This window comes from Carettochelys insculpta, chromosome 7 (assembly GCF_033958435.1).
Source record: "Carettochelys insculpta isolate YL-2023 chromosome 7, ASM3395843v1, whole genome shotgun sequence".
Taxonomy (NCBI): Eukaryota; Metazoa; Chordata; order Testudines; family Carettochelyidae; genus Carettochelys; species Carettochelys insculpta.
The window spans coordinates 75107979-75129603 of record NC_134143.1 but is presented as its reverse complement, the minus strand read 5'-3'; the positions used below and the strand labels follow the sequence as shown (position 1 = coordinate 75129603).

The 21625-nt window shown below is 65.6% G+C and overlaps 2 protein-coding genes across 2 annotated transcripts in view; one reads left to right on the top strand and one right to left on the bottom strand.

Moving 5' to 3' along the window:
• The window catches only part of CRTAC1 (cartilage acidic protein 1), a 45012-nt gene extending 29191 nt beyond the window's left edge, over nucleotides 1-15821 (top strand). Inside the window, exons 8-15 of the mRNA XM_074999358.1 lie at nucleotides 492-628; nucleotides 1090-1172; nucleotides 1868-1968; nucleotides 11993-12161; nucleotides 13709-13851; nucleotides 14207-14249; nucleotides 15121-15264; nucleotides 15575-15821. Coding sequence (XP_074855459.1) covers nucleotides 492-628; nucleotides 1090-1172; nucleotides 1868-1968; nucleotides 11993-12161; nucleotides 13709-13851; nucleotides 14207-14249; nucleotides 15121-15264; nucleotides 15575-15693 — 939 coding nt within the window. The 3' untranslated portion in view covers nucleotides 15694-15821. The remainder of the gene's footprint in view (nucleotides 1-491; nucleotides 629-1089; nucleotides 1173-1867; nucleotides 1969-11992; nucleotides 12162-13708; nucleotides 13852-14206; nucleotides 14250-15120; nucleotides 15265-15574) is intronic.
• A 3501-nt stretch (nucleotides 15822-19322) lies between these two features.
• The window catches only part of GOLGA7B (golgin A7 family member B), a 38996-nt gene continuing 36693 nt past the window's right edge, over nucleotides 19323-21625 (bottom strand). The window contains exons 6-7 of the mRNA XM_075000403.1: nucleotides 20104-20205; nucleotides 19323-19412 (exon numbers count right to left, since the gene is read on the bottom strand). Coding sequence (XP_074856504.1) covers nucleotides 19323-19412; nucleotides 20104-20205 — 192 coding nt within the window. The remainder of the gene's footprint in view (nucleotides 19413-20103; nucleotides 20206-21625) is intronic.

Sequence of the window (21625 nt, the reverse complement as noted above, 5' to 3'; positions counted from 1 at the left end):
CAGAGGGCATTGCCCACTGTGTACGTGTGCTCACACCAAAATCCCCATCTAGGGCCTGGCGCGGTGCCCAGGGAAACTGAGGCACCACATGGGGTCCCCTAATACAGCAGCAATCACGTGTGACACAACAAGGGGAAACTGAGGCACGCCGGCCACTCTCACATTCCACAGTATTGGAAGGTGGAAATACACAGGCCTCCCGGAGCTGGAAGGGACCTCAGGAGGTCACTGCTTCCCGGCCCCTGCCCTCACTGCAGGGTCTGCCGCCATCCCTCGGATTCCAGCCTGCCCCCGCCCAGCCCCTCATGGGCAGCTCACACGGGTCAGAGCTCTAACTGAGCTAGCCGTCCCGCTCTGCATCCAGCACCCCCAGCCCCGCTCTGCCCCCAGGGTCACCCCGCAGCTCTGCCGCCGGCCACACCCTCTAGTGCGGGGCAGCCAGGGTTAGCAGCACAGCGCCTGCCACCCAGCACTGACCTGTCTCCCCGCAGGACATCGCCACACCCAAGTTCTCCATGCCCTCCCCCGTCCGCACCGTGCTCGCGGCCGACGTGGACAACGACCAGGAGCTGGAGGTGTTCTTCCACAACATCGCCTACCGGGGCTCCTCTGCCAACCGCCTCTTCCGGTAGGGCCGGGCACGGGGAGCCAGGCGGAGCGCGTGCCTGGAGGGAGGGCGGGTGGGCACGTGGCCAGCGCAGTCAGGGCTCTGCACGGCCTTTTGCTGAGCGCCTGGGGCAGGGCATGTGCCCAGGGTCCCACGAGAGCCAGCAGACACCAGCCCCTCCAGCAGAGGCCTTTGCAGTGGTAGTAACCCCTCACTCACTGCGCTCCTGGCCTGCTGGGGGTCTGCAGCAGCCCCTCCTCAGTGGGGCCTGGCTCGTGTCAGTGCAGGGTGCGGCTCTGCCTGCTGAGAGGTGCCCTCTCCACGGGGCTCGTGCCAGCACCGTGGGCAGTGTCCACGCCCAGCAAGGCTCTGCCATCCCACCTCTGCTGTGGCAGGGTGCCCCATGCCAGGCCTGTCCAGCCAGGCAGTGGTTGCGTGGCTGGGGGCCTGGCTCTCACCCTTGCCCCTGCCCGGCTCTGCAGGATCGTCCGCAGGGAGCACTTGGAGCCCCTCATCGAAGAGCTGAACCCAGGAGACGCCATGGAGCCCGAGGGCCGGGGCACGGGTGAGCCCCCCACCGGGCGGTGCTGACGAGTCAGGAGGGGTCACCCCAGCCAGCCGGGGGCACTAGCCATGACATGAGGGCTGGGTGGGCCAATCCTGCACTGGCTCTGGGCGCACAGCCCCACTCTGCAGACGGCTGCATGGAGGGCTCTTGTCTCCGTGCCTGGCCCCCACATGCCCCCATCTGCCTCAGGACTCCCCTCAGTTCTGGCATCGGGGCACCGCCCCTCACTGTGGGCTCCAGGAGCTGAGCCTGGCACAGGCCCATTGCTGCTGGCCTGGCCCAGCCCATACCATCCTGTGTGCCCCAGACCGTGGGGCTGGCTCCGCCTGCTGCAGGGCGGTGGTCAGGAAAGCAGAGGAAGCTGCAGGCAGACAATGTACTTTAGTGGTCTGAGCAGGGGCCTGGGTGCCAGGACCCCAGGAGCCTTTAGCGAGGCCTGGGGCTTTGAGGCTGGGGAGGGGGCCCTGGTGCCAGGACTCCTGGTTCCCACCCCTGCCCCTGCTGGCCCTGTCTGCCTGCGGGAGGGGAGGGCGCAGTGGGAGCAGGGCTGCGGAGTGCGGATGGATCATCCCTGCAAGGCTGTGCTCACCTGGCCCAGGGAGGCCAAGCTCAGCTGCCTCTGCTGCGTGTTCAGGCCCCTGGGCTGCAGAGGGGCGGCGGCTGGGGGGCTGACCCCAGCTCTGTTGTTGCAGGCGGTGCAGTGACTGACTTTGATGGCGATGGACTGCTGGACCTGATCCTGTCCCATGGGGAGTCCATGGCACAGCCTCTGTCTGTCTTCAGGAGCACCCAGGTGGGGCAGGGCTTGGCTGGATAGCCCATCTGAACCCTGTGTGCCTCAGTTTCACCCAGCTGGGTGCTCTGGGACCGCCCCGCGTGACATCAGGCAGGACAAGGGGCAGTGTGGCTCCCCTCAGGGCACCTGTCTCCAAGGCAAGGAACCTCTGGGTGTCCGTGCTCCCTGGCTCTGACCTCATCGTATTCAGCTCTTGTGAACCCCGAGAGCCCCTGCAGCTTGTCCCCAGGATGGGACCCTGGGGAAGCCTCGCATGCCCCACAGGGCCGTGCCCCCAGCTCCACACTCAGCAGGAGCTCTCAGCCAGCGTGTGAAACACGAGGGTTATTGGTTGAGGGGAACACAGCGTGTGATGGGGTTCTGGGGTCCCCCAAGCTCTGCACCCATCCGCAGGCAGGAGAGTCTCTCACTCAGCAGGAGAACAGCGGGTTTATTAGCCGACACGACACAGTATCGTACAGAGGAGTCAGTGCAGCCGGCAGAGACAGCCAGTCCAACCCATGTTGAGGAGAGGAGGCCCTGAGGGGCCCCTAGAGCTGGGGCCTGGCCCCCTCCTTTTGTCTCTCTCTCTCTCTCCCAGCCCAGACTAACTGCTTCTAACTCCCAGTTCCAATTCAAACCCCTCAGGCTCCACCTCCTCCTCTGTCTGCAGTACAAAGGTGTTACCTGGTCGTCAGGGTTACCCTCAGCAGGAGCCGCACACCCTCTGTGACACACACACTCACTCACTCACTCACTCACTCTCCATCACATCTCTCCCCCCTTCCAGACCGAACTGAGCGGGGTCACGCAGCCAGTGACCTGGGGAAGTTCGGGGCCCTCCCCTTGTCATCGGGCATCGGCTGTACCCTCAGTGCTCCCCTTGATGTGCACCACCTCCATGTTATAATCCTGCTGAGGGAGGCTCCAACTCAGGAGCTTGGTATTGGCCCTTTTCATGTGATGCAGCCGGGCAAGTCCCTTTAGTTCCCTCAGGTTGGTTGGTGTGATGGGGTTCAGGGGTCCCCCTGCACTGCACCCCGCCTGCTGGCAGGAGAGACTCTCACTCAGCAGGCACAACAGCAGGTTTATTAGGCAACAGATGTCCAGTTTCTCACAGAAGCAACAGCATAGCCGCCAGAGACAGTCCTTCCAACCTGTCCAGGGGGGAGGACCCCGAGGGGTGCCCTTCTGGGGTGTAGCTTTCCCCCTCCTCAGGCTGGCTGCCTTCCAGCTCTCCCTTTTCCTCGCCTCTAACTGCCGCCCCCGATTCAAAACCCAGCTCAGCTCCTCCCTGCTCTTTGTTTAGGCAGAGGTGTTATCTGCCAGTTGTAGCCCCAGGGTCATCCTTAGCCACTGGGAGCTGCTGCTTGCCTCGGACATCCAGCCTGACTCACACATGCACCCCCCCCCCCACTCCATCACAGTTGGTCTCCCTGCTTCTGTCTCTGGTTCATTAGCCACGTTCTCAAGTCGGGCAGGCAGAGCCCATACAGATGCTGCAGCACCAACAGATCAAATAGTTCTCTTCTGGTCTGGGCCCTGCCCTGTCTGACCACCAACCCATACAGCTGCTCCAGCCAATGTTTGGAATTCAGTTACAGTCCAGTAAAAGAAAGTACAAATGCTTCCACCCTTGGCATTTAGCCAGACCACCAAAATGGTTGTGTGCCTCAGTTTCCCCTTCCATGCCACACAATAGGTTTGGAATGTTCCTCCTTATGTGAGAGGTTGCAAGACTAGTTACAGGGAACAATGGTGACATTTCAGAGTTACAGACTCCTTCAACATACAACTCATGCTTCTACATCAATGTCATCATGTCACATGGCTCTTTCCAAACATTCAGCACATGGTACAATTCTACAGCTTTTGGTGGCAGCACCCCTTGGTTACAGCAGTCAGCGTGAGTAACAGAACAAACCCATTGCAACTGTACATTTACGTTGCTCTTTGGTAGACCACAACCTTTGTGCAACATCCTTGACAATCTGGTATTTTGGGGCTAAATAGCTGAGGCCTTTCTTAGCACCATCAAGTTCTAATCTTCTCCTTTGCCCCCGGGGGTGGAAATTTGATCTCTCTGGCTGTGCCCTCCCTTCTAACAAGAGCTGGGCCATTGATGATCTCAGGGAGACAGCCCCCTCCCAGCCAGCCTGGAAATTTGGAAACCAAACTGCTTTCTGAGAGTTGTTTTGTGAGTCCCAGACACAGAATCCACATGAAGGAATCCCTGTTTATCCCTTACTGGCCCACCAGGCCCAAAGCTCCTTTGTCCTTCCACCTCCAACTACTGCCTCCCCATGGAATCAGAAGTCGAATCCAGTATGAGAATATAAGTGTTTCCACCATCTGGAGATGGGGAATTGCTGGCGCTTTCCTGCATCCTACAGAGACTGACTGTGCAGCTGTTTTACTTGGTTCTCACAGGGCTGCTCACACTACCTGATAGTTTTCACTTTACTTGCATCAACTTCCAATTCCTGAGAAACTTTTACCCTGCCTGCTTCGGACCCTTCCAGAGCACAGCCAGTGGTTTCACACTCAGGCAGGTCCTGGCCATCAGGAGCTGAAACAAACTTCTCCCCAGGCAAAGGGCTGCTCTGGCTCTTACAGACATGCACCTTTCCTGTTCATTCTCCTTCACCTCACTCCCATTTTCTGCAGTCCCCACGATTCCTGGAAGAATCCCTTCAGTGTGCCAGGCTTCTTGCGGGTCACAAGCTCCCTGGCGTTAGGCCGTAGGCCCCTTTGCCCTCTGGGACCGACTCCAACAGATTCCCAGGAGTAACCCCTGCTCGGGTGTGACACCCCCTCTCGAGAACCACGACCGCAGTTGCTTGGGTTCGGCCGCAGGCCCCTCTGCCTTGGGGACCTGCACCTCACTGCTCGTCAGCACACCTGGGTCTCGCAGGCCCCTCTTCTTCTTCCATGGCGCCCGTCATGTACTACTGGATGCTCCATCCTCGGGGTGCAGAACATCCCCCTTCTGACACCAGTGTGATGGGGTTCTGGGGTCCCCCAAGCTCTGCACGCTGTCCGCAGGCAGCAGAGTCTCTCACTCAGCAGGAAAACAGCGGGTTTATTAGCCGACAGGACACAGCATCGTACAGAGGAGTCAGTACAGCAGGCAGAGACAGCCAGTCCCATCCATGTTGAAGAGAGGAGGCCCCGAGGGGCCCCCAGAGCTGGGGCCTGGCCCCCTCCTTTGTCTCTCTCTCCCTCAGCCCAGACTCACTGCTTCCAACTCCCAGTTCCAGTTCAAACCCCTCAGGCTCCATCTCCCCCTTTGTCTGCAGTACAAAGGTGTTACCTGGTCGTCAGGGTTACCCTCAGCAGGAGCCTCACACCCTCTGTGAGCCACACACACACACACACAGGTATCCCCCACTCCATCACACAGCGTAGAGCAGAGCTTGACAGTGCGGAAACCAGGCCGATCAGCAAAGTCCATCTGGGGGGAATCCAGAGCCCAAGGGCCAGGCTGACCCCCAGTCCCAAAGCAGGACCTGACTCACTTCCAGCAGGCCTGCCCCATTCACTCCTGTTCCCCTCCTCTGTCCTTTTGTCTCTTTCCTGGGCAAACAGGCCAGCTGCGCTCTGTCTGCACTCCCCACAGCTAGCCCCAGGGCTGACCTGAGCACCCAGCCGTGCTGCTGAGTCAGGCCCTGACGACTGCAGCTCCCACCCAGAGCAGGGTGTGCAGTGAGCGGAGTGCCTGCTGTCCAAGCACTATCCACACTAGTACGGGGCGGGTGGCTGGGCGGGCAGGGTCCAACACCTGTGAACACAGCAGCTTTGCTGTTCTGCTGCCAGCACAGGCAAAGCCTTGATCACTGCGGGAGGCGTCCGCACTCCCCTCTTGTCCCCAAACTGCCTTTGGGCAGCGGCGCCGTGAGAGCAGCCCCAGCCGCCACGTCCTGGTGGTGCACGTCCAACCAGGGAAGGAAGAAGGTAGCGGGGCCCCTGGCACTGCACCCAGTCCCTGGCTCCGTCCTCGGGGGGCCACACCCCCTCCCCCATCCCTTGGCCCCCGAAGTGCGACTGGGGGAGAAACAGCCGGGGTCAGCCGCAGAGACGTTTTTCGTTCCCTCCCTGCACTGTGCCACCTGGTGCCATGGCTCTGCCGGTGTGTGATCTCTGCTGCCTGCAGCCACCCACCCCTCCCTCCCGCTCACAGCTCCAGGGGCATCCGGCAGCCGCCTGCGCTGCGCCAGTGGGGCACAGACAGAGCCCAGCAGGGGTGTGCTCCCTTCTGCCCTGCACCGGGGACCAGCGGCTGGAGAGCCCAGCGCTGCTGGCCGTGCTGCTGGCCACAGCTCAGGAGTCGGGGCAGAGCGCCGAGGGAATCCCAATATGTGCAGGGCCCAGCTCAGCCTTCTCCCAGCACTGCGCTGGGGACACCCCCATGCCCCCAAGGTGCTGGGGACAGCCCAAGGCACCACTCACGGGGCGGGGGGCAGGGGCACCAGCGTGGACTTGATCTGTCCCTGAGAGAACACGGGGCCCAGGCTCTGGTGCCTTTGGCTGTCGACTTGTGGGTGTCGACCTCGGCTGAGGGGTGGGGGAGATGCAGCCTTTGTTCTCCGTAGCAGGGGGCTGGCTCCTGGCCGGGACTGGGCTGGGCCAGGGTAGCCAGTCAGGTGTCACACCTGCCCGTGTGGGGGCGCGCATGGATTACCCCCTTTGCCCGCTCTGGTAATGGAGCGCCAGAGCCTTCCTTCTTCCCAGCTGCTTCTCTCCTACCATGCCTGGAGCCAGAAGTTTGGCCTTGGCGGTACAAGCACTCGGCGGGTGCCTGAAGGGTGCTCCCCTGGCCCCAAGCCAGCCCCACTCCTAGGGGCTGGCAGCGTTTGGCGGCAGAAGTCAGTACGGCCTCACTGGGTGAACGGAGCTCTGATCCCTCAGTGCCGGGGGAAACGGGGGCCCATCAGTGACTATTCCCACTTTGTCCCACACATCCCATGATGTCTGCACCTCTGCCCACGCCCCAGGAGCCCCTTCTCCCACCTGGCAGCTCCTACCCCCCACTGGGCCGTCTGCACCCCCCAGGCTCAGAGCTGGGCCGTCTGCACCCCCCAGGCTCAGAGCTGGGCCGTCTGCACCCCCGAGGCTCAGAGCTGGGCCGTCTGCACCCCCCAGGCTCAGAGCTGGGCCGTCTGCACCCCCGAGGCTCAGAGCTGGGCCGTCTGCACCCCCCAGGCTCAGCTGGGCAGGGGGTTGCCAGCTCTAGCCCTTCATAGGGACCGCAACAGCCTCCGGCCATGCGTCCGGATCACCCCATCGGCATCGGCAGGCCCCGACACAATACCCCAGCCCCTCCTTGGCCCCATCTCCGGCACAGTCTCACTGAGGGGCCGACCCCTCCACCTGCCTCCCTGCACATGGGAGTCCTGGGCACTTAGCAGGTCCCTGCAAGCTGGGTGCCCGACCGGCGTTTCTGGGGTGCATCCACACAGCAGCGCTAGTCTGCCCAGCGGGGCAAGGAGTTGGAGCGCTGGCAGCAGCTGATGTAGGCCGCCCCCCCAGTGCCAGCCCCACCCCTGCTGGGCCGGCCCCCCCCAGTGCCAGCCCCCCCCACTGCTGCATCCAGCCCCCTGCCCCTCTTCCCACCCACCCGTGCAGGGACAAACCCGCTCACCCCCATGGCTATTGGTCACTGGCACCTCTGCCCCTCCCCAGCCAGGCTGTGCCCTAGCCCGGGGCGCTCTGCCTACTGCTGTGACCTGGCAGGCCCCTGCTCCTGGAGTCCCAGGGAAGTGCCCTGGGCAGTGCCTCCCTCTGAGCCCACTGGAGCCAGGGCACAAAGCAGCCAGCCCCCTCTCCCGGGCACCAGGCTGTGCCCCGGCCGTGCCGCTGGGGAAGCAGCTTCTCAGGTGGCAGGGACATGGCGTGGGGCAGAGTGGCCCCCCAGGAACCAGGACCCTTCCAGAACACTCGTCTCAGGAGAGGAGCCCTGGGCAGCGAGGTTGGCATCAAGGCCCCCCAAAGAACAGGGGCCCCGTGGGGAGGCAGCTCCCTGCAGAATGGGCGTCCCGTGGCCCTGTCCCACTGGCCCCTCTGCTCTTCCACCTCCTCCTGCTGCTCCCAGGCCTCTGGCCCGTCCAGCCCAGAGGTCACTCAGCAGGAGAACAGCGGAGGTGTTAGGCAACAGGGACACAGCATCGTACAGAGCAGGCAGTGCAGCAACCAGAGTCCAATCCATGCTGGGGAGAGCAGGCCCTGAGGGGGCCCCCAGCCCCGACCTTGGCCCCCTTTGTCTCTCTCCCCCAGCCCAGGCTAACTCCTCCCAATTCCCAGTTCCAAGGCAAACCGGCCAAGCCTCATCTACCCGCTTTGTCCTGTTCCCCAGGGAACAAAGTGTCACCTCTGAGCTCTTGTTACCAGAGGCACTGGGGCTGCCCAGTGAAACTTGGAGAAACTGCAGGGAGTGAGAACACACATGGCAGCTACCGGGTGGAAATCCCCCCACCTTCCTCACGTCTCCCCCCTTCCAGACCGAGCTGAGCGGGGTCACTTAGCCAGTGACTTGGGGAAAGTCGGGGCCCTCCCTGCGTGACAGGGCATCGGCTATGGTGTTGTTGTTCCCCTTGACGTGGACCACCTCCATGTCGTAGTCCTGCAGGAGCAGACTCCACCGCAGCAGCTTGGCGTTGGCCCCTTTCATGTGATGCAGCCAGGTCAGGGGTGAGTGATCGGTGTACACAGTGAAACGCCGTCCAAACAGGTACGGCTGCAGCTTCCCCAGCGCCCACACCATGGCCAGACATTCCTTCTCTATGGCCGCGTAGTTCTGCTCCCGGGGCAGCAGCTTCTTACTCAGGTACACGATGGGGTGTTTCTCCCCTTTGTCATTCACCTGCATTAGCACCGCCCCCAGCCCCACGTCTGAGGCGTCAGTGAACACCAGGAAGGGTTTGTCGAAGTCTGGGTTCACCAGCACCAGGGCCCTGCCCAGGGTCTCCTTCAGCACACGGAGAGCCCGGCACTGCTCAGTCCAGACCAATACTGACAGACAGCCACAAAGCCCCCGGCCAGAAAAAGTTCTGTAACAGCCTGTTACTGGTGCGGTGGATCCCCTGGTGTCCTGCGAGTGGCACGCCATGGGCCAGGTACAGCAGTCTGCACCGGTACTTTTGGGGAGCTGCCAGCTGCCTCCAGACCCCCGACAGCTCCACTTTGCATGTGGGAACCCGTTCCCAGTACAGGAATCCCTTCTCCCACAGGAATCCCCCCTGCAGCCCTCCCCCAGTGGTGGGGCCAGGCTGAGGCTGACCAGTTCCCTCAGCTTCTGCAAGGAGGGTGTGTGATGGGGTTCAGGGGTCCCCCTGCACTGCACCCCATCTGCTGGCAGGAGTGACTCTCACTCAGCAGGTACAACAGGAGGTTTATTAGGCAACAGCTGCCCAGTTTCTCACAGAAGCGACAGTACAGCAGCCAGAGACAGTCCTTCCAACCCATCCTGGGGACAAGACCCCGAGGGGTGCCCCTCTGGGGTGTAGCTTTCCCCCTCCTCAGGCTGGCTGCCTTCCACCTCACTCTTCCCCTAGCCTCTCACTGCTGCCCCCGATTCAAAAACCCTGCTCGGCTCCTCCCTCCTCTTTGTTCAGGGCAGAGGTGTTACCTGCCAGTTGTAGCCCCAGGGTCATCCTTAGCCACTGGGAGCTGCTCTGCTTGTCTCTCACACCCAGCCTGACTCACACATGCACTCCCCCCACTCCAGCACAGGGGGTCTCTGCAGTGCCACCTGGAACTCCTTGGGTAGGGAAGGGGTAGGAACTAATTCCATCTCCCTGCCTGGGTCCAGGACCACTGGCCTGTGAGATCCCACTCGCGAGCCCCCCCGTCTCCCAAGACAGGTCCCTGCGGCTCCACAGACCCCTCGCTTCCTTTGGCTGCGGGTCAACACCAGGGCCTGAGGAAGTTCACCTGACCAGCGTTCCAGGTCACCCCCATCAGTATGTCAGAGGGCGAATAACGGCGCACACCCACCTCCTGGGGGCCTGCCTCATCCCCCCATTTCAGGTGCACCCTCGCCACTGGCACCTCGAAAGGGGGCCCGGCTGTTCCCATCACAGGGGGGAGCTGAGCATCATCCAATCTGGGGCCAGGCCAGTGTCACATCTGCACCCATGTCCCAGAATCTCGTGACCTTCCTCCCATCCACCTGAAGGGGTGGGAGGCGCTCGCTCTGCAGCGGTGGCCGTGTGCCCGCCTGGTGCATGGAGCTGCCCACCTCTGGAATGTCAGGTCTCCCCGAGCTGAGGCCAGCCTGCCAGTCCCTGCCCCACCCGGTTAGCCCTGGGGAGTCTCAGGGTGTGGGCTCTGTCCTGGTCCTGGGGCACGGAGCCCGTTTGCGACCCCTTTGCCCAAGTGGTGGCAACGGGTACCCTCAGGCCAGCTGCTGCATCTGGGCCCTGGCTGGCCCGTTTCCTGGGCTCACCCCGTAGGCGATTCCCTCTGTAGCACAGCCAGGAAGTGGTCTCTGGGATTCCCTTTCACACTGGCCCGGCTGTCCGTGAACTCATCCGCCAGCTTCCCTGCGCCGGGTGGGTCCTCTAGCTCCCAGTCCTCAAGCCGCAGCCTCAGGCCAGGAGGTCACACTCCACAGAACAGCTCCAGGGCCGTCCGCTTAACCAGACCTCTGCGGCCTGGGCCCCCTCCTGAGCACCCCTTGCGCTGGTGTGTCAGGCAGGAGGCCAGGCCTTCGCTGGTCCCCTCTAGCCCCTTCTGCACCTCCTGGATCTTCTTCCTCTGTCTCGGGGCCTGGCCGACCAGATCCTAGGCCCTGGGCTGCAGCCGTAGAGCACCTCTGCAGCCTTCGGGTGCAGCAAGCGGGCGAGCTGGTGCAACTCGCAGACTCTCGAGGGAGGTAAGAAACCCTTCCAGCCCCCCACATACTTGCACTGGGCCAGCACAAACTTCTGGGTCCTCCCCAGAGCCGGGGCCTCTTGGCGTCTCGCCCCCACCACGGTCCTCTCACGCTGCCGCTCTCCCTCTCCCGTTGCTCCTGCCTAAGGTCCTCCAATTCTTTCAGACATATCACAATGCCCAGACCTTGCAGCTCTGGCGACCCCCCAGGACGCGCTGTGGCTGGTGGAGCGTGGCCGCGTGGGCACCATGTCTGTCTGGTTGGGTCCAGCCCCCGCTGCTGCCTAAGGGTCTGAGGTGCTCCTGGGGGTGACCGGCTGCTTCCCACTGGGACAGGATCCAGGCCCTGGACTGGTCATTCTCTTCCAGCTGGCCAATCAGCTGGGCCTTGGTTGCCTTCCCCGCAATCTGGCCCCTCTCTTGGCACAGCCCCACGTGGCCTGCCCTCGGGAATCGGGTGTGATCCATCTCCCTGCTGGTCCCTGGGATGCCGACCCACCAGCCCATGCTGCAGCGACCCATAGCTCCCAGGAATCCCTTCATTCTGCCTCCAACATGCCTGGCTCTTGCAAGCCCCCTTCCTGCTACTGCACCCCTGTGAGTCGCTGCTGGAAGGCCAGCCACGGGTTCAGGAGCCCTGCGCACAGCAGCCGGTCCGCAGGCAGGAGTGACCCTCAGCAGGTGGAGCAGAAGGTTTATTAGGTGACAGGGCTCAGCACAGTACAGAAACATCAGGGCATAAACCGTCAGTCCAATTCCTTTTGGGGAGAGGAGGCTCTAAGGGGAGCCCCCAAGCCAGGGCCTTGGCCCCCTTTGTCGTTCTCCCCCAGCCTTGCAAACTCCTTCCAACTCCCAGCTCCAATTGAAACCTCCAGTCCCCACCTACCCCAGGGAACAAAGGTGTCAGCAGAGAGCTCATGTTACCACTTTAGGGAGCTACAGGGCACCAGGCAACGCTGGCCATCTAACTGGGGGAGAAAATCCCCACACCCCACACTTTGTCACAGGCCTGGCCAGTGCAGAGCCACCAAATCCCCACCCTCACATCCAGCCCTTCTCTGCTGCAGGTGACGGGGCAGCTGGGGGAAACTGAGGCACACAATGTTCAAGCTGTTCCCAGACGATTCCCCCCTCCACGCGCCTGGCTTCTCTCACCCGTCTGTCCCCACAGGGTGCTGCCAATAACTGGCTCCGTGTCATCCCACGCACCCGCTTCGGGGCCTATGCCCGGGGGGCCAGGGTGGTGCTCTTCACCCAGCACAGTGGGGCGCACCTGCGCATCATCGACGGCGGCTCCGGCTACCTGTGCCAGATGGAGCCTGTGGCCCACTTCGGCCTGGGTGAGTCGCCAGCAGCCTGCCCTGAGAGCCCTCACCCCTGGGCGCCTGCCTGTGTCTCCTGTGGGGGGCCTGGCTGTGTTAGATTCCCATGCCAGGCTCCCCAGCTCTGCCTCTGCCACAGAATCCCGACCACAGCCCCTGCCAGCCCAGCCCTGGGCTCCTGCCCCCCAGCTCTGCTGGTGCCCCACAGTCCTGACCCACAGATCTGCCGGTGCCCCTCAGTTCTGACCCACAGCCCCTGCCAGCCCAGCCCTGGGCTCCTGCGCCCCAGCTCTGCTGGTGCCCCACAGTCCTGACCCACAGATCTGCCGGTGCCCCTCAGTTCTGACCCACAGCCCCTGCCAGCCCAGCTCTGGGCACCTGCCATCCAGCTCTGCCGGTGCCCCTCAGTCCCAACCCACAGATCTGCCAGCCCAGCCCTGGGCTCCTGCCCCCCAGCTCTGCTGGTGCCCCACAGTCCCAACCCACAGATCTGCCAGCCCAGCCCTGGGTTCCTGCTATCCAGCTCTGCCGGTGCCCCTCAGTCCTGACCCACAGCCCCTGCCAGCCCAACTCTGGGCTCCTGCCATCCAGCTCTGCCGGTGCCCCACAGTCCTGACCCACGGCCCCTGCCAGCCCAGCCCTGGGCTCCTGCCATCCAGCTCTGCTAGTGCCCCTCAGTCTCGACTCACAGATCTGCCGGTGCCCCTCAGTTCTGACCCATGGCCCCTGCCAGCCCAGCCCTGGGCTCATGCCCCCCAGCTCTGCCGGTGCTTCTCACGTCCGACCCACAGATCTGCCAGCCCAGCCCTGGGTTACCCGCCCCCCAGCTCTGCCAGTGACCCTCACTCCAACTTACAGCCCTGCCAGCCCAGCCCTGGGCTCCCCACAACTCCAGCTCTGTCTGTGCCCCAGAGTCCTGACCCACAGCCACCTCCTGCCCCATCCAGGGGTCCCCACCACCAGCTCTGGCACTGCCCTGAGGCCTGAGCTGCTGCCCCCACCCTGGGCTCCTTGTCCTGCTGTGCTGTTCATTAGCACTGGGGCTGGGTACCCGCTGCGTGGCCCGGGCGGGGTGCTGAGCTGAGCTGGGGTGACCATGGCTCCCTGGCCCAAAGACGGGAGGGGGGACGTGGGGGCGGGGGAAGGAAGCGGCAGCCGCTGGCGCATCCTGAGCCCTGGGGAAGCAGCAGCTGCTGGCGCCCCCCGGTGACCCCAGGCTGGGGAAGTGATACCTGCACAGCTGCTGGCAGAAAAGGGGCCCAAATTCAGGATGACTGGTCCCCTTTAAAAATCAGTCTGGACGCCTTTCTGGCACCCCAAGTGCGGGGCTGCCCTGCCCGACACAGGACAGGGTGGTCACCCTACGCCGAGCATCCTGCCGCCCCCAGCTGCTCGTCGGCGGGGAGGCTGGTGCTAACCCATGAGCCCCATGCCAGAGCAGCCCAGCCTGGGAGCCCAGCAGCCAAATGCTTGGGAACCACTGGGCCCCCCCGGGTCCCCACAAGCTGCTGCTCTGTACCCACCGTGGGGACTCTTGGCCCACGCTGAGGGCTCCTCCTCCACAGGCCAGGACCAAGCCAGCAGCCTGGAGGTCACGTGGCCAGATGGCAGGGTGCTGGTCCGGGCCGTGTCCGCCAGCGAGATCAACTCCGTGCTGGAGATCCCCTACCCAGGAGCCGAGGGGCAGCTGGCACCTGCCTCACTGGAGGTGAGTGAAGCTGGGCAGGGCAGCTGCCGGCGCAGGGAGGGGGACGTGGCCCTGGGAACTGGCTCAGTGGCATGGAGCAGACAGCAGGACACAGACAGACAGATGCCCTCTTAGGCAGGACGAGCCAAGGGACGTGGTGCCCTGGCCTCAGGCTGGCAGTGCCTAGCCACCCCGCCAGCTGCCCAGCCCACCGGCTCCAGAGCGCTGGGAAGTCAGTGCCCGGTCTGCGGCCACCACCTGGCTGCTCACAGAACGGTCCCTGAGCCCAGTCCTGGCCTGATGGGGAGCTGGGAAGGTTGGGGCAGCCCCTGCCCCCACTAATCCAGCCTGGTCTCTGCTTCTCCTCACCCCAAAGTGTGGCCAGGGCTTCTCCCAGCATGAGAGCGGACGCTGCGTTGGTGAGTCGCTGCAGGCAGGGCGGGGGGGGCTGCGGGGGGCTGGCAACAGGCAGCCGTGGGGTGGGGCACAGCGGGGTGGTGGGAGCTGTGGGGTGGGGGGCTGGCGGCAGGCGGCTGCGGGGTGGCGGGAGCTGCAGGGTGGGGGGCTGGTGGCAGGCGGCTGCGGGGTGGCGGGAGCTGCGGGGTGGGGGGCTGGCGGCAGGCGGCTGCAGGGTGGCGGGAGCTGCATGGTTGGGGGCTGGTGGCAGGTGGCTGCGGGATGGTGGGCGCTGCAGGGTGGCGGCAGCTCCGGGGTGGCGGGAGCTGCATGGTGGGGGGCTGGCGGCAGGTGGCTGCGGGGTGGCAGGAGCTGCAGGGTGGAGGGCTGGCGGCAGGCGGCTGCGGGATGGTGGGCACTGCAGGGTGGCAGGAGCTGCAGGGTGGTGGGAGCTGTGGGGTGGGGGGCTGGCGGCAGGTGGCTGCGGGGTGGCGGGAGCTGCAGGGTGGCAGGAGCTGCGGGGTGGTGGGAGCTGTGGGGTGGGGGGCTGGTGGCAGGTGGCTGCGGGGTGGCGGGAGCTGCAGGGTGGCAGGAGCTGCGGGGTGGTGGGAGCTGTGGGGTGGGGGGCTGGTGGCAGGTGGCTGCGGGGTGGCGGGAGCTGCACGTTGGCAGGAGCTGTGGGGTGGTGGGAGCTGTGGGGTGGGGGGCTGGCGGCAGGAGCTGCGGGGTGGTGGGAGCTGCATGGTGGGGGGCTGGTGGCAGGCGGCTGCGGGGTGGCAGGAGCTGCGGACTGGGGCATTTCTGGGCTGGTTCCCGGGGAGGGGGTTGGGGGAGGCTGCACCCCGGGGGGGGAGGTGAGGGCGCCTTAGCTCACGCTGGGCCCGGTCCCCCCAGACACGGACGAGTGTGCCCAGTTCCCCTTCGTGTGCCCCCGGGAGAGGCCGCTCTGCAGCAACACCTATGGGGGGTACCGGTGCCGCAGTAATCGGCGCTGTGCCCGGGGCTTCGAGGTCAGCGAGGACGGCACAGCCTGCGTGGGTGAGTGAGTGCAGGGCTGGCGAGACCCTGAGGGCCTGGCCCTGGCCCTGCCCCCATCCCAGCCTGGCCCTGGCCCCTGGCCCCATCCCAGCCTGGCCCTGGCCCCATCCCAGCCTGGCCCCGGCCCCCTGCCCCCATCCCAGCCTGGCCCTGGCCCTGCCCCCATCCCAGCCTGGCCCTGCCCCCATCCCAGCGGGGCCCGGAGACGCTGGCCCCATCCCAGCCTGGCCCCGGCCCCCTGCCCCCATCCCAGCGGGGCCCGGAGACGCTGGCCTTTCTGACGCCACCTCTTCTCTCCTTCTCCATGCAGCGCAAGTGGCCTTTTTCGGCGGATACCCCTCCGCAGGGAGCCGGCTCTGGGCCTGCGCCACCCCTGGCCCCCTCCTCCCGCTGAGCTTGGGACTCTGCCTTCACTTCTATGCACTGTGAGCGCTGGGGGGGCCAGCCGGCCGCCTGGACTGGGCTCGCTGCCCCGCTCGGCCCCTCCCTCTCCGCCCTGCCTCTCCCTCCCACCCCAGTGCCCGGGGCTGCCTGGCGCCACCTCTGAGAAGGGCACGGTGGTGCCTGGACATGGGCAGCTGCTGCGCTGGCTGCAGAGCCATGTGCCAGCCCCGCTTGCATGTTCTCTGGGAAAGCCGCCAGGGAGGCACCTGAGCCTGCCCCCGCCCCCCTGAGAGCTCGCCCTTAACAAGGATGGCAGCCCCTGGCCAGCTGCTTGCTCGGCGCATCCACACCCTTGTGCCTGCTGGTGTGTGCAGTGGCAGGGCTGGGCCCGCGTGCTGGGGTGGGCGCCCCAGGGGTGCTTTGCAGCACAGCGACCCCAGCCTGTGGAGCTGGCCCTGGCGCCGTCTTCCAGCCCCTCCCTGAGAAGCAACACAATAAACTCTCAAAGTCTGGTTTTGCATCCACCTGCTGAGTTGCTGGGGATGAAGCCTGGAGGCGGGTCCCTGGGGCCCAGCTCGCTCAGCACGGGGCTGCAGGCTGGTGCCTGGGCCCAGGCTGCAGAGTGGGGCTGTGTGGGGAGCTGCATCCCCCGGAGCTGGCGGGAGCCCTCACTGCTCAGCCTCTGGGACATCCCTGCAGGTCCCAGGGCCCTGAGCTCCAGCCCCCAGCCGGGCAGTGAGTGCAGCCAGCCCTGTGCCCGGCTCGGCGCGTGCAGGGGGCAGCTGGGGCCCAGCCAGAGGGGGTGGAGGATGCGGGGGCTGGCACAGCTCCAGCCTGCCCTGGCTGTGCATGGGCACGAGGGGGGGTTGCAGGACAGAGCTGCGGGTGGGGGGGATAAGGAGCACAGTGGGGCTGGGAGTAAGCAGGGCCCCTACTGCCCCCTACACCCCCAGCTGCCGGGGGGGCTGTGCCGAGCGGCCTGGGGCTCCCTCCCGCCGGGCGCAGCGTAGGGTGGGCAGCAGAGCTCACACGCCAGCCCCAGCCACCGGCCAAGGGTGAGCTCCGGGCGAGGCCCAGCCACTCTCCCTCCACCGCCCGGGGGCTGCACTGCTGTAGCCAACTCTGCGCCCACTCCCCGGGGCCCTTTGCCTGCAGCTGCCATCTGGGCTTCCGGCCCCACCGGCAGCCAGTGCTGTGGTGAGCACCGGGGCCCTGGGAGGCTGGAGCAGGCAGGGCTTGGGCGCGCGGCCAGTGGGCAAAGGGAGATGGACCAGGCGCAGGTGGCTGCCGGCCCCAGGGGAGGGGCTGCCCCATTGTCCCGGGCTGGAGGCAGGGCCGGAGGCTGCAGCAGCACGACGCGGCCGAGGTCCAGGACTGGCACGTGCATCCCATGGCCCTGCCTGGTGCTGGCTCTGCCCAGCTCCACAACCACACAGAGCTCGCCACGGTCTCCCCGATCCTCCTGAGCCCCCTGTGCCCGGCCTGCAGGCGGGGGGGCTGTGATGGGGTTCAGGGGTCCCCCTGCACTGCACCCTGTCCACTGGCAGGAGTGATTCTCACTCAGCAGGTACAACAGGAGGTTTATTAGGCAACAGCTGCCCAGTTTCTCACAGAAGCGACAGCATAGCAGCCAGAGACAGTCCTTCCAACCCGTCCTGGGGAGAAGAGCCCGAGGGTGCCCCTCTGGGGTGTAGCTTTCCCCCTCCTCAGGCTGGCTGCCTTCCAGCTCTCTCTCCTCCCAGCTTCTAACTGCCGCCCCCGATTCAAAAACCAGCTCGGCTCCTCCCTCCTCTTTGTTCAGGGCAGAGGTGTTACCTGCCAGTTGTAGCCCCAGGGTCATCCTTAGCCCCTGGGAGCTGCTCTGCTTGTCTCTCACATCCAGCCTGACTCACACATGCCCTCCCCCCACTCCATCACAGGGGCCTGTGCCCCCTGACCGTGCCCAGCCTGCGGGGGGGCGGGGGAGCCAGTGCCATAGGCCGGGTTGGGCTTTGTGGGGTAACCGTCCCCTTCTCTTGCCGGCGTGGCTGAGTGCCAGGAGCAGCAGGGCCCTTGTGAGCACCTTTGCTACACCCAGAAGGCTCCTTCCTGCAGCTCCCTCTGCCCTGTCACCTCCTGCCCCCTTGTTCTGTGGGGCTCAGGGTGCTGCCCCCCAGCCGTGTCACGCCATGGCCCCAGTGTCACCCCCTCTAGGCTCATTTCCCCTTCTCCCGAATGCCCCCCCCGGGCTCGTCCTGTCCATCGCCCCGGCGGGGTTGGTGTTCCCGAGCACCCCAGGCTGTGCTGGGGCCTGGCATCCCCTGGGTCCCAGCTGCTGGGCTGCCTGTGGCAGTGCCGCCCTCTACCTCCTGGGGGGCCCCTCACCCCAGGGTGCGAATGGCCAGGGCCCCAGAGCCTGCCTGCCTCCAGGGTCCCAAGAGCCAGGTACCAGCCCCATGGTGCCTGGCCAGAGGTCCCTGCAGTACCCAGTCCAGCCCCAGCCCCTGGCTGGCCACGCTGCAGCCCAGCCAGCAGTGCCCAGCTCCCCACACCCCCTGCATGCAGGACGCGGTGGAGGCAGCCGGGCTGGCAGAACAAGGTTTATTGGGTGTCCACACGGGGTGGCACTGGCCAGGTACAGGACAGGCTGGGCCATCGCCAGCACCCTGTGCCCCCCCATGCCCTTGCAGAGCAGCTGCCACTCAGCCGTGCCCATGGCCCTGGGCCCCGTCCCGCATCGGCCGCAGGCCCTGTAATGCCCCTGCACCGCCCCTGCTGCGAGGGCAGACCTGGATCGCCCGCTCCGAGGGCCTGTCTGGCCAGGGAGCCTCAGCTGGTCCCCTCTGCCCTGCTCTCCACAGGGCCCGCCTGGTGCCTCCCTGGCATGGCAGCTGGACTCTGCTCTCCCGAGGGCAGCCCCTCGCCTTGCTGTCCAGTGCCCAGAGACCCGCAGGCCCCAGCTGAGGCTGGGTGTGGGGCATGGGGCACCTTGTGGGAAACCTGCTGCAGGGCCTCCTCCCCATGGCGGAGGCCCACCCAGATCCACAGGAGGCCGTCGGTGCTGGGGGGAGCCAGGGCCTCATGGAGGGGCCAGGCCAGGCCAGGTAGCACAGTGACTGGGAGCCAGGACAGAGCAGGCACTGGGCGCGCAGACTCCAGGCACTTGGGTGCCCCTGGCCCGGCCCCACCTCTCCTCCTTCATCAGTGGGATCCCAGTGCCGCGCCCGCACAGGGCACTGGTCCTGGTGCCCAGCCCGGCCCAGGGCCTCCCGCTGAGCCCGGCCTGGCCCCAGGCAGCTGATGGGGCCGCAGTGGGGTCTGCCGGGGGCAGCCCTGGGCCAGGAGCCGCACCGGCTGCCTGCTCGGGTGGGAGGTACAGGGCGGGCGCCAGGGCCGGGGCCCTGGGGCTTTGCCGGGGACAGCAGCGCGGGTGCTGTGTGCCAGGGCAACGCCACGCTCCCTGCAGGAGGGGCCACGGCCACTGCAGCTCCTTTAGTGCACCCTGGGGCGCGGGGAGAGGCCCCCGGCAGCAGCTCCCAGGCCGTGGGCTGGGGCTATTGGCTTGGGGCCGCCCGAAGCACTTGGCCCCACGCTGGTCGCTCGCCGGCCGCGGCCCCTCAGAAGCGGGTGCTCTGGTAGCGCAGCCTGCGGAGGTCGTCCTGGCCGTACGGGGCCCTGCAGGGACTCTCGGCCAGTCACCGGCCCCCCGCACCACCCCCACTGCTGCTGCTGGCGCTGCTGGTGCTGCCGCTGCTGCACCTGTCCTCGTAGATCGAGATCTCAATCTGGGGCTGGCTAAGGACGGACAGCAGGACAAGGGCTGCCAGGCAGGGGGACAGGCAGGGCCCACGGCCACCTCTGAGCACCCTGCGCCCAGCTGCAACCCAGGGCAGGGCCGGTTGGTGGAGCAGGGCCAGTCATGGGGGCAGGGCCAGTCATGAGGGGCTGGGCTTGTCAGGGGGATAGGGCTGGCCGGGGGTGGAGGGCTGTCTGGGGAGGGGGGCAGGGCTGTCTGGGGGGGGGCAAAGCCAGTCACGGGGGGCAGGGCCAGTGGGGAGCGCAGGGCTGGCTGTGGGGGGCAGGGCCAGTCACGGGGTGCAGGGCTGGCTGGGGGGGGCAGGGCCAGTCACGGGGCGCAGGGCCAGTGGGGGGCGCAGGGCTGGCTGGGGGGGGGCGCAGGGCTGGCTGCGGGGGGCAGGGCCAGTCACGGGGTGCAGGGCTGGCTGGGGGGGGCAGGGCCAGTCACGGGGCGCAGGGCCAGTGGGGGGCGCAGGGCTGGCTGGGGGGGGCAATCATGGAGGGGGGTGGTGCAGCAGCTCAGGGATGCAGGGCAGAGGAGCCCCACGTGTGGCTGTAGGAGGGTCATGCTGGGCAGCAGTGCCCCTGCCTGGGGCCTATCCTGCCCGAGGCTCAGCCCCGCCCTGTGTCCCCGTCTCTGCACCCCTCCCCACCACTCCCATGGGCCCGGCAGGATACAACCCGCATGCCCCGCTCCACGGGGTCGGTGAGCAGCAGCCCCCGTGGCGCGTACACCTTCTCGTTCTGCTCCGCCACGTACCTGGAGATTTTCTTCAGTACCTGGCAGCAGAGGGGACAGCCCGTCAGGGCCCCCGGCCCACACCCCTACCTGACGGGGCGCTGGCCAAATCAGCTACCAACAGCATTTGGCTGCAGCGGCTCACCTGGGCCGGGGACACAGACCCTCAAGGGCCTGGGGGGAAGGAGAAAGGGCTTCTTCCCGCCCCCAGAAAACACTGGGGAGTGCAGCTGGCAGCGTCCATCCTGGAGGAGTCGCTTGTCTTTTGCTCCTGTTTCCAAGGCTCCGTGTTCCAGCGCACTGACCCCAGCTGGCCAGACCTACGCCTCTCCAGTAACTAAAGCTCTGCAACCTGGGCTCTGACCCATACACGCCGGACTTTCAGAGCCTGCCCGGAATCAGCACAGCCCACCGCTGGCCTGGAGCAATCGCTGCCATTGAGACGTAAAGTGTGGCTTCAGCCGTCTCTCTCCCTCTCCCCCTGCTCTCTGCTTTGTTAATAAACCTTTGGCCGTTGAGGTCTGAAGGACGGCTAAGCGTGGTGGTTTGGGTACGATCCCAATGTGTATTGCCTGGGGACTGTGGCTGGAGCCTTTGGGGCTCGGAGGAGTCTGTGTGGACTGAGTGAAATAGGTTTAATAACCTCTCATCTGAGTAGGAGGCTGCTGGTTTGGGCTGGTATAAAACTGGGACGTCTGTGGGTTTGCTTGGGTGGCTCTGGCTGGCCTGTGGGGGCTGGCTGAGGTGCTGTGGAAGCTGGTTTCATTTGCCTTAGTGAGAAGGAAATCCCAGTCAGGGCTGTGAGTGGCCCGGATTTTAAGCAAAGTTACCCTGGATTGATGTCTCTGGCGGTGCCCAGAAACCCCGTCCTACTACAGATGGGTAAGTGAGCGCCCAGAAGGAAGCACTACCTGCGCCTGTGCTGAGATGGGGACAGGGGGGAGCTCAGTGGTTTGAGCACTGGCCTGCTAAGCCCAGGGTGTGAGCTCCATCCGTGAGGGGCTAGTAAGGGTGAGAGGCAAATAGATTAACAAAAGGAAGGGCTGGTGCTTGGTCCTGCCAAGAGGGCAGGGGCCTGGACTCGCCAGCCTCCGGAGTCCCCTTCCAGCTCTGTGAGATGTGTGCCTCCCCGGCTCCTGCCTCTGCCTCGGTGCTGGGAGGGGAGAAGCCAGGCTGGAGCTGGAGCAGGCCCCCAAGGGCAGGGCTGGGGCTGAGTCCCAGGGTGCACGTGGGCCTCAGAGCCAGGGTGTCTGGCAGCAACACCCCTCAGCTGCACCCTCCCCTGCCCCAAGGAACCCCCTGCTGTGGAGCTTTGCTGGGCCTGCCCCAGGCTCCCTGGGGGTGGGGCAGGGCCTACTGTAATCTCCATCTCTCAGAGGGAGGCCAAGCTGGGCCCAGTCCAGCCCCCTGCTCATCTCAGAGCCTGCGGGGCCCTGGCTGAGTCACCCACCTTGCTAGCTC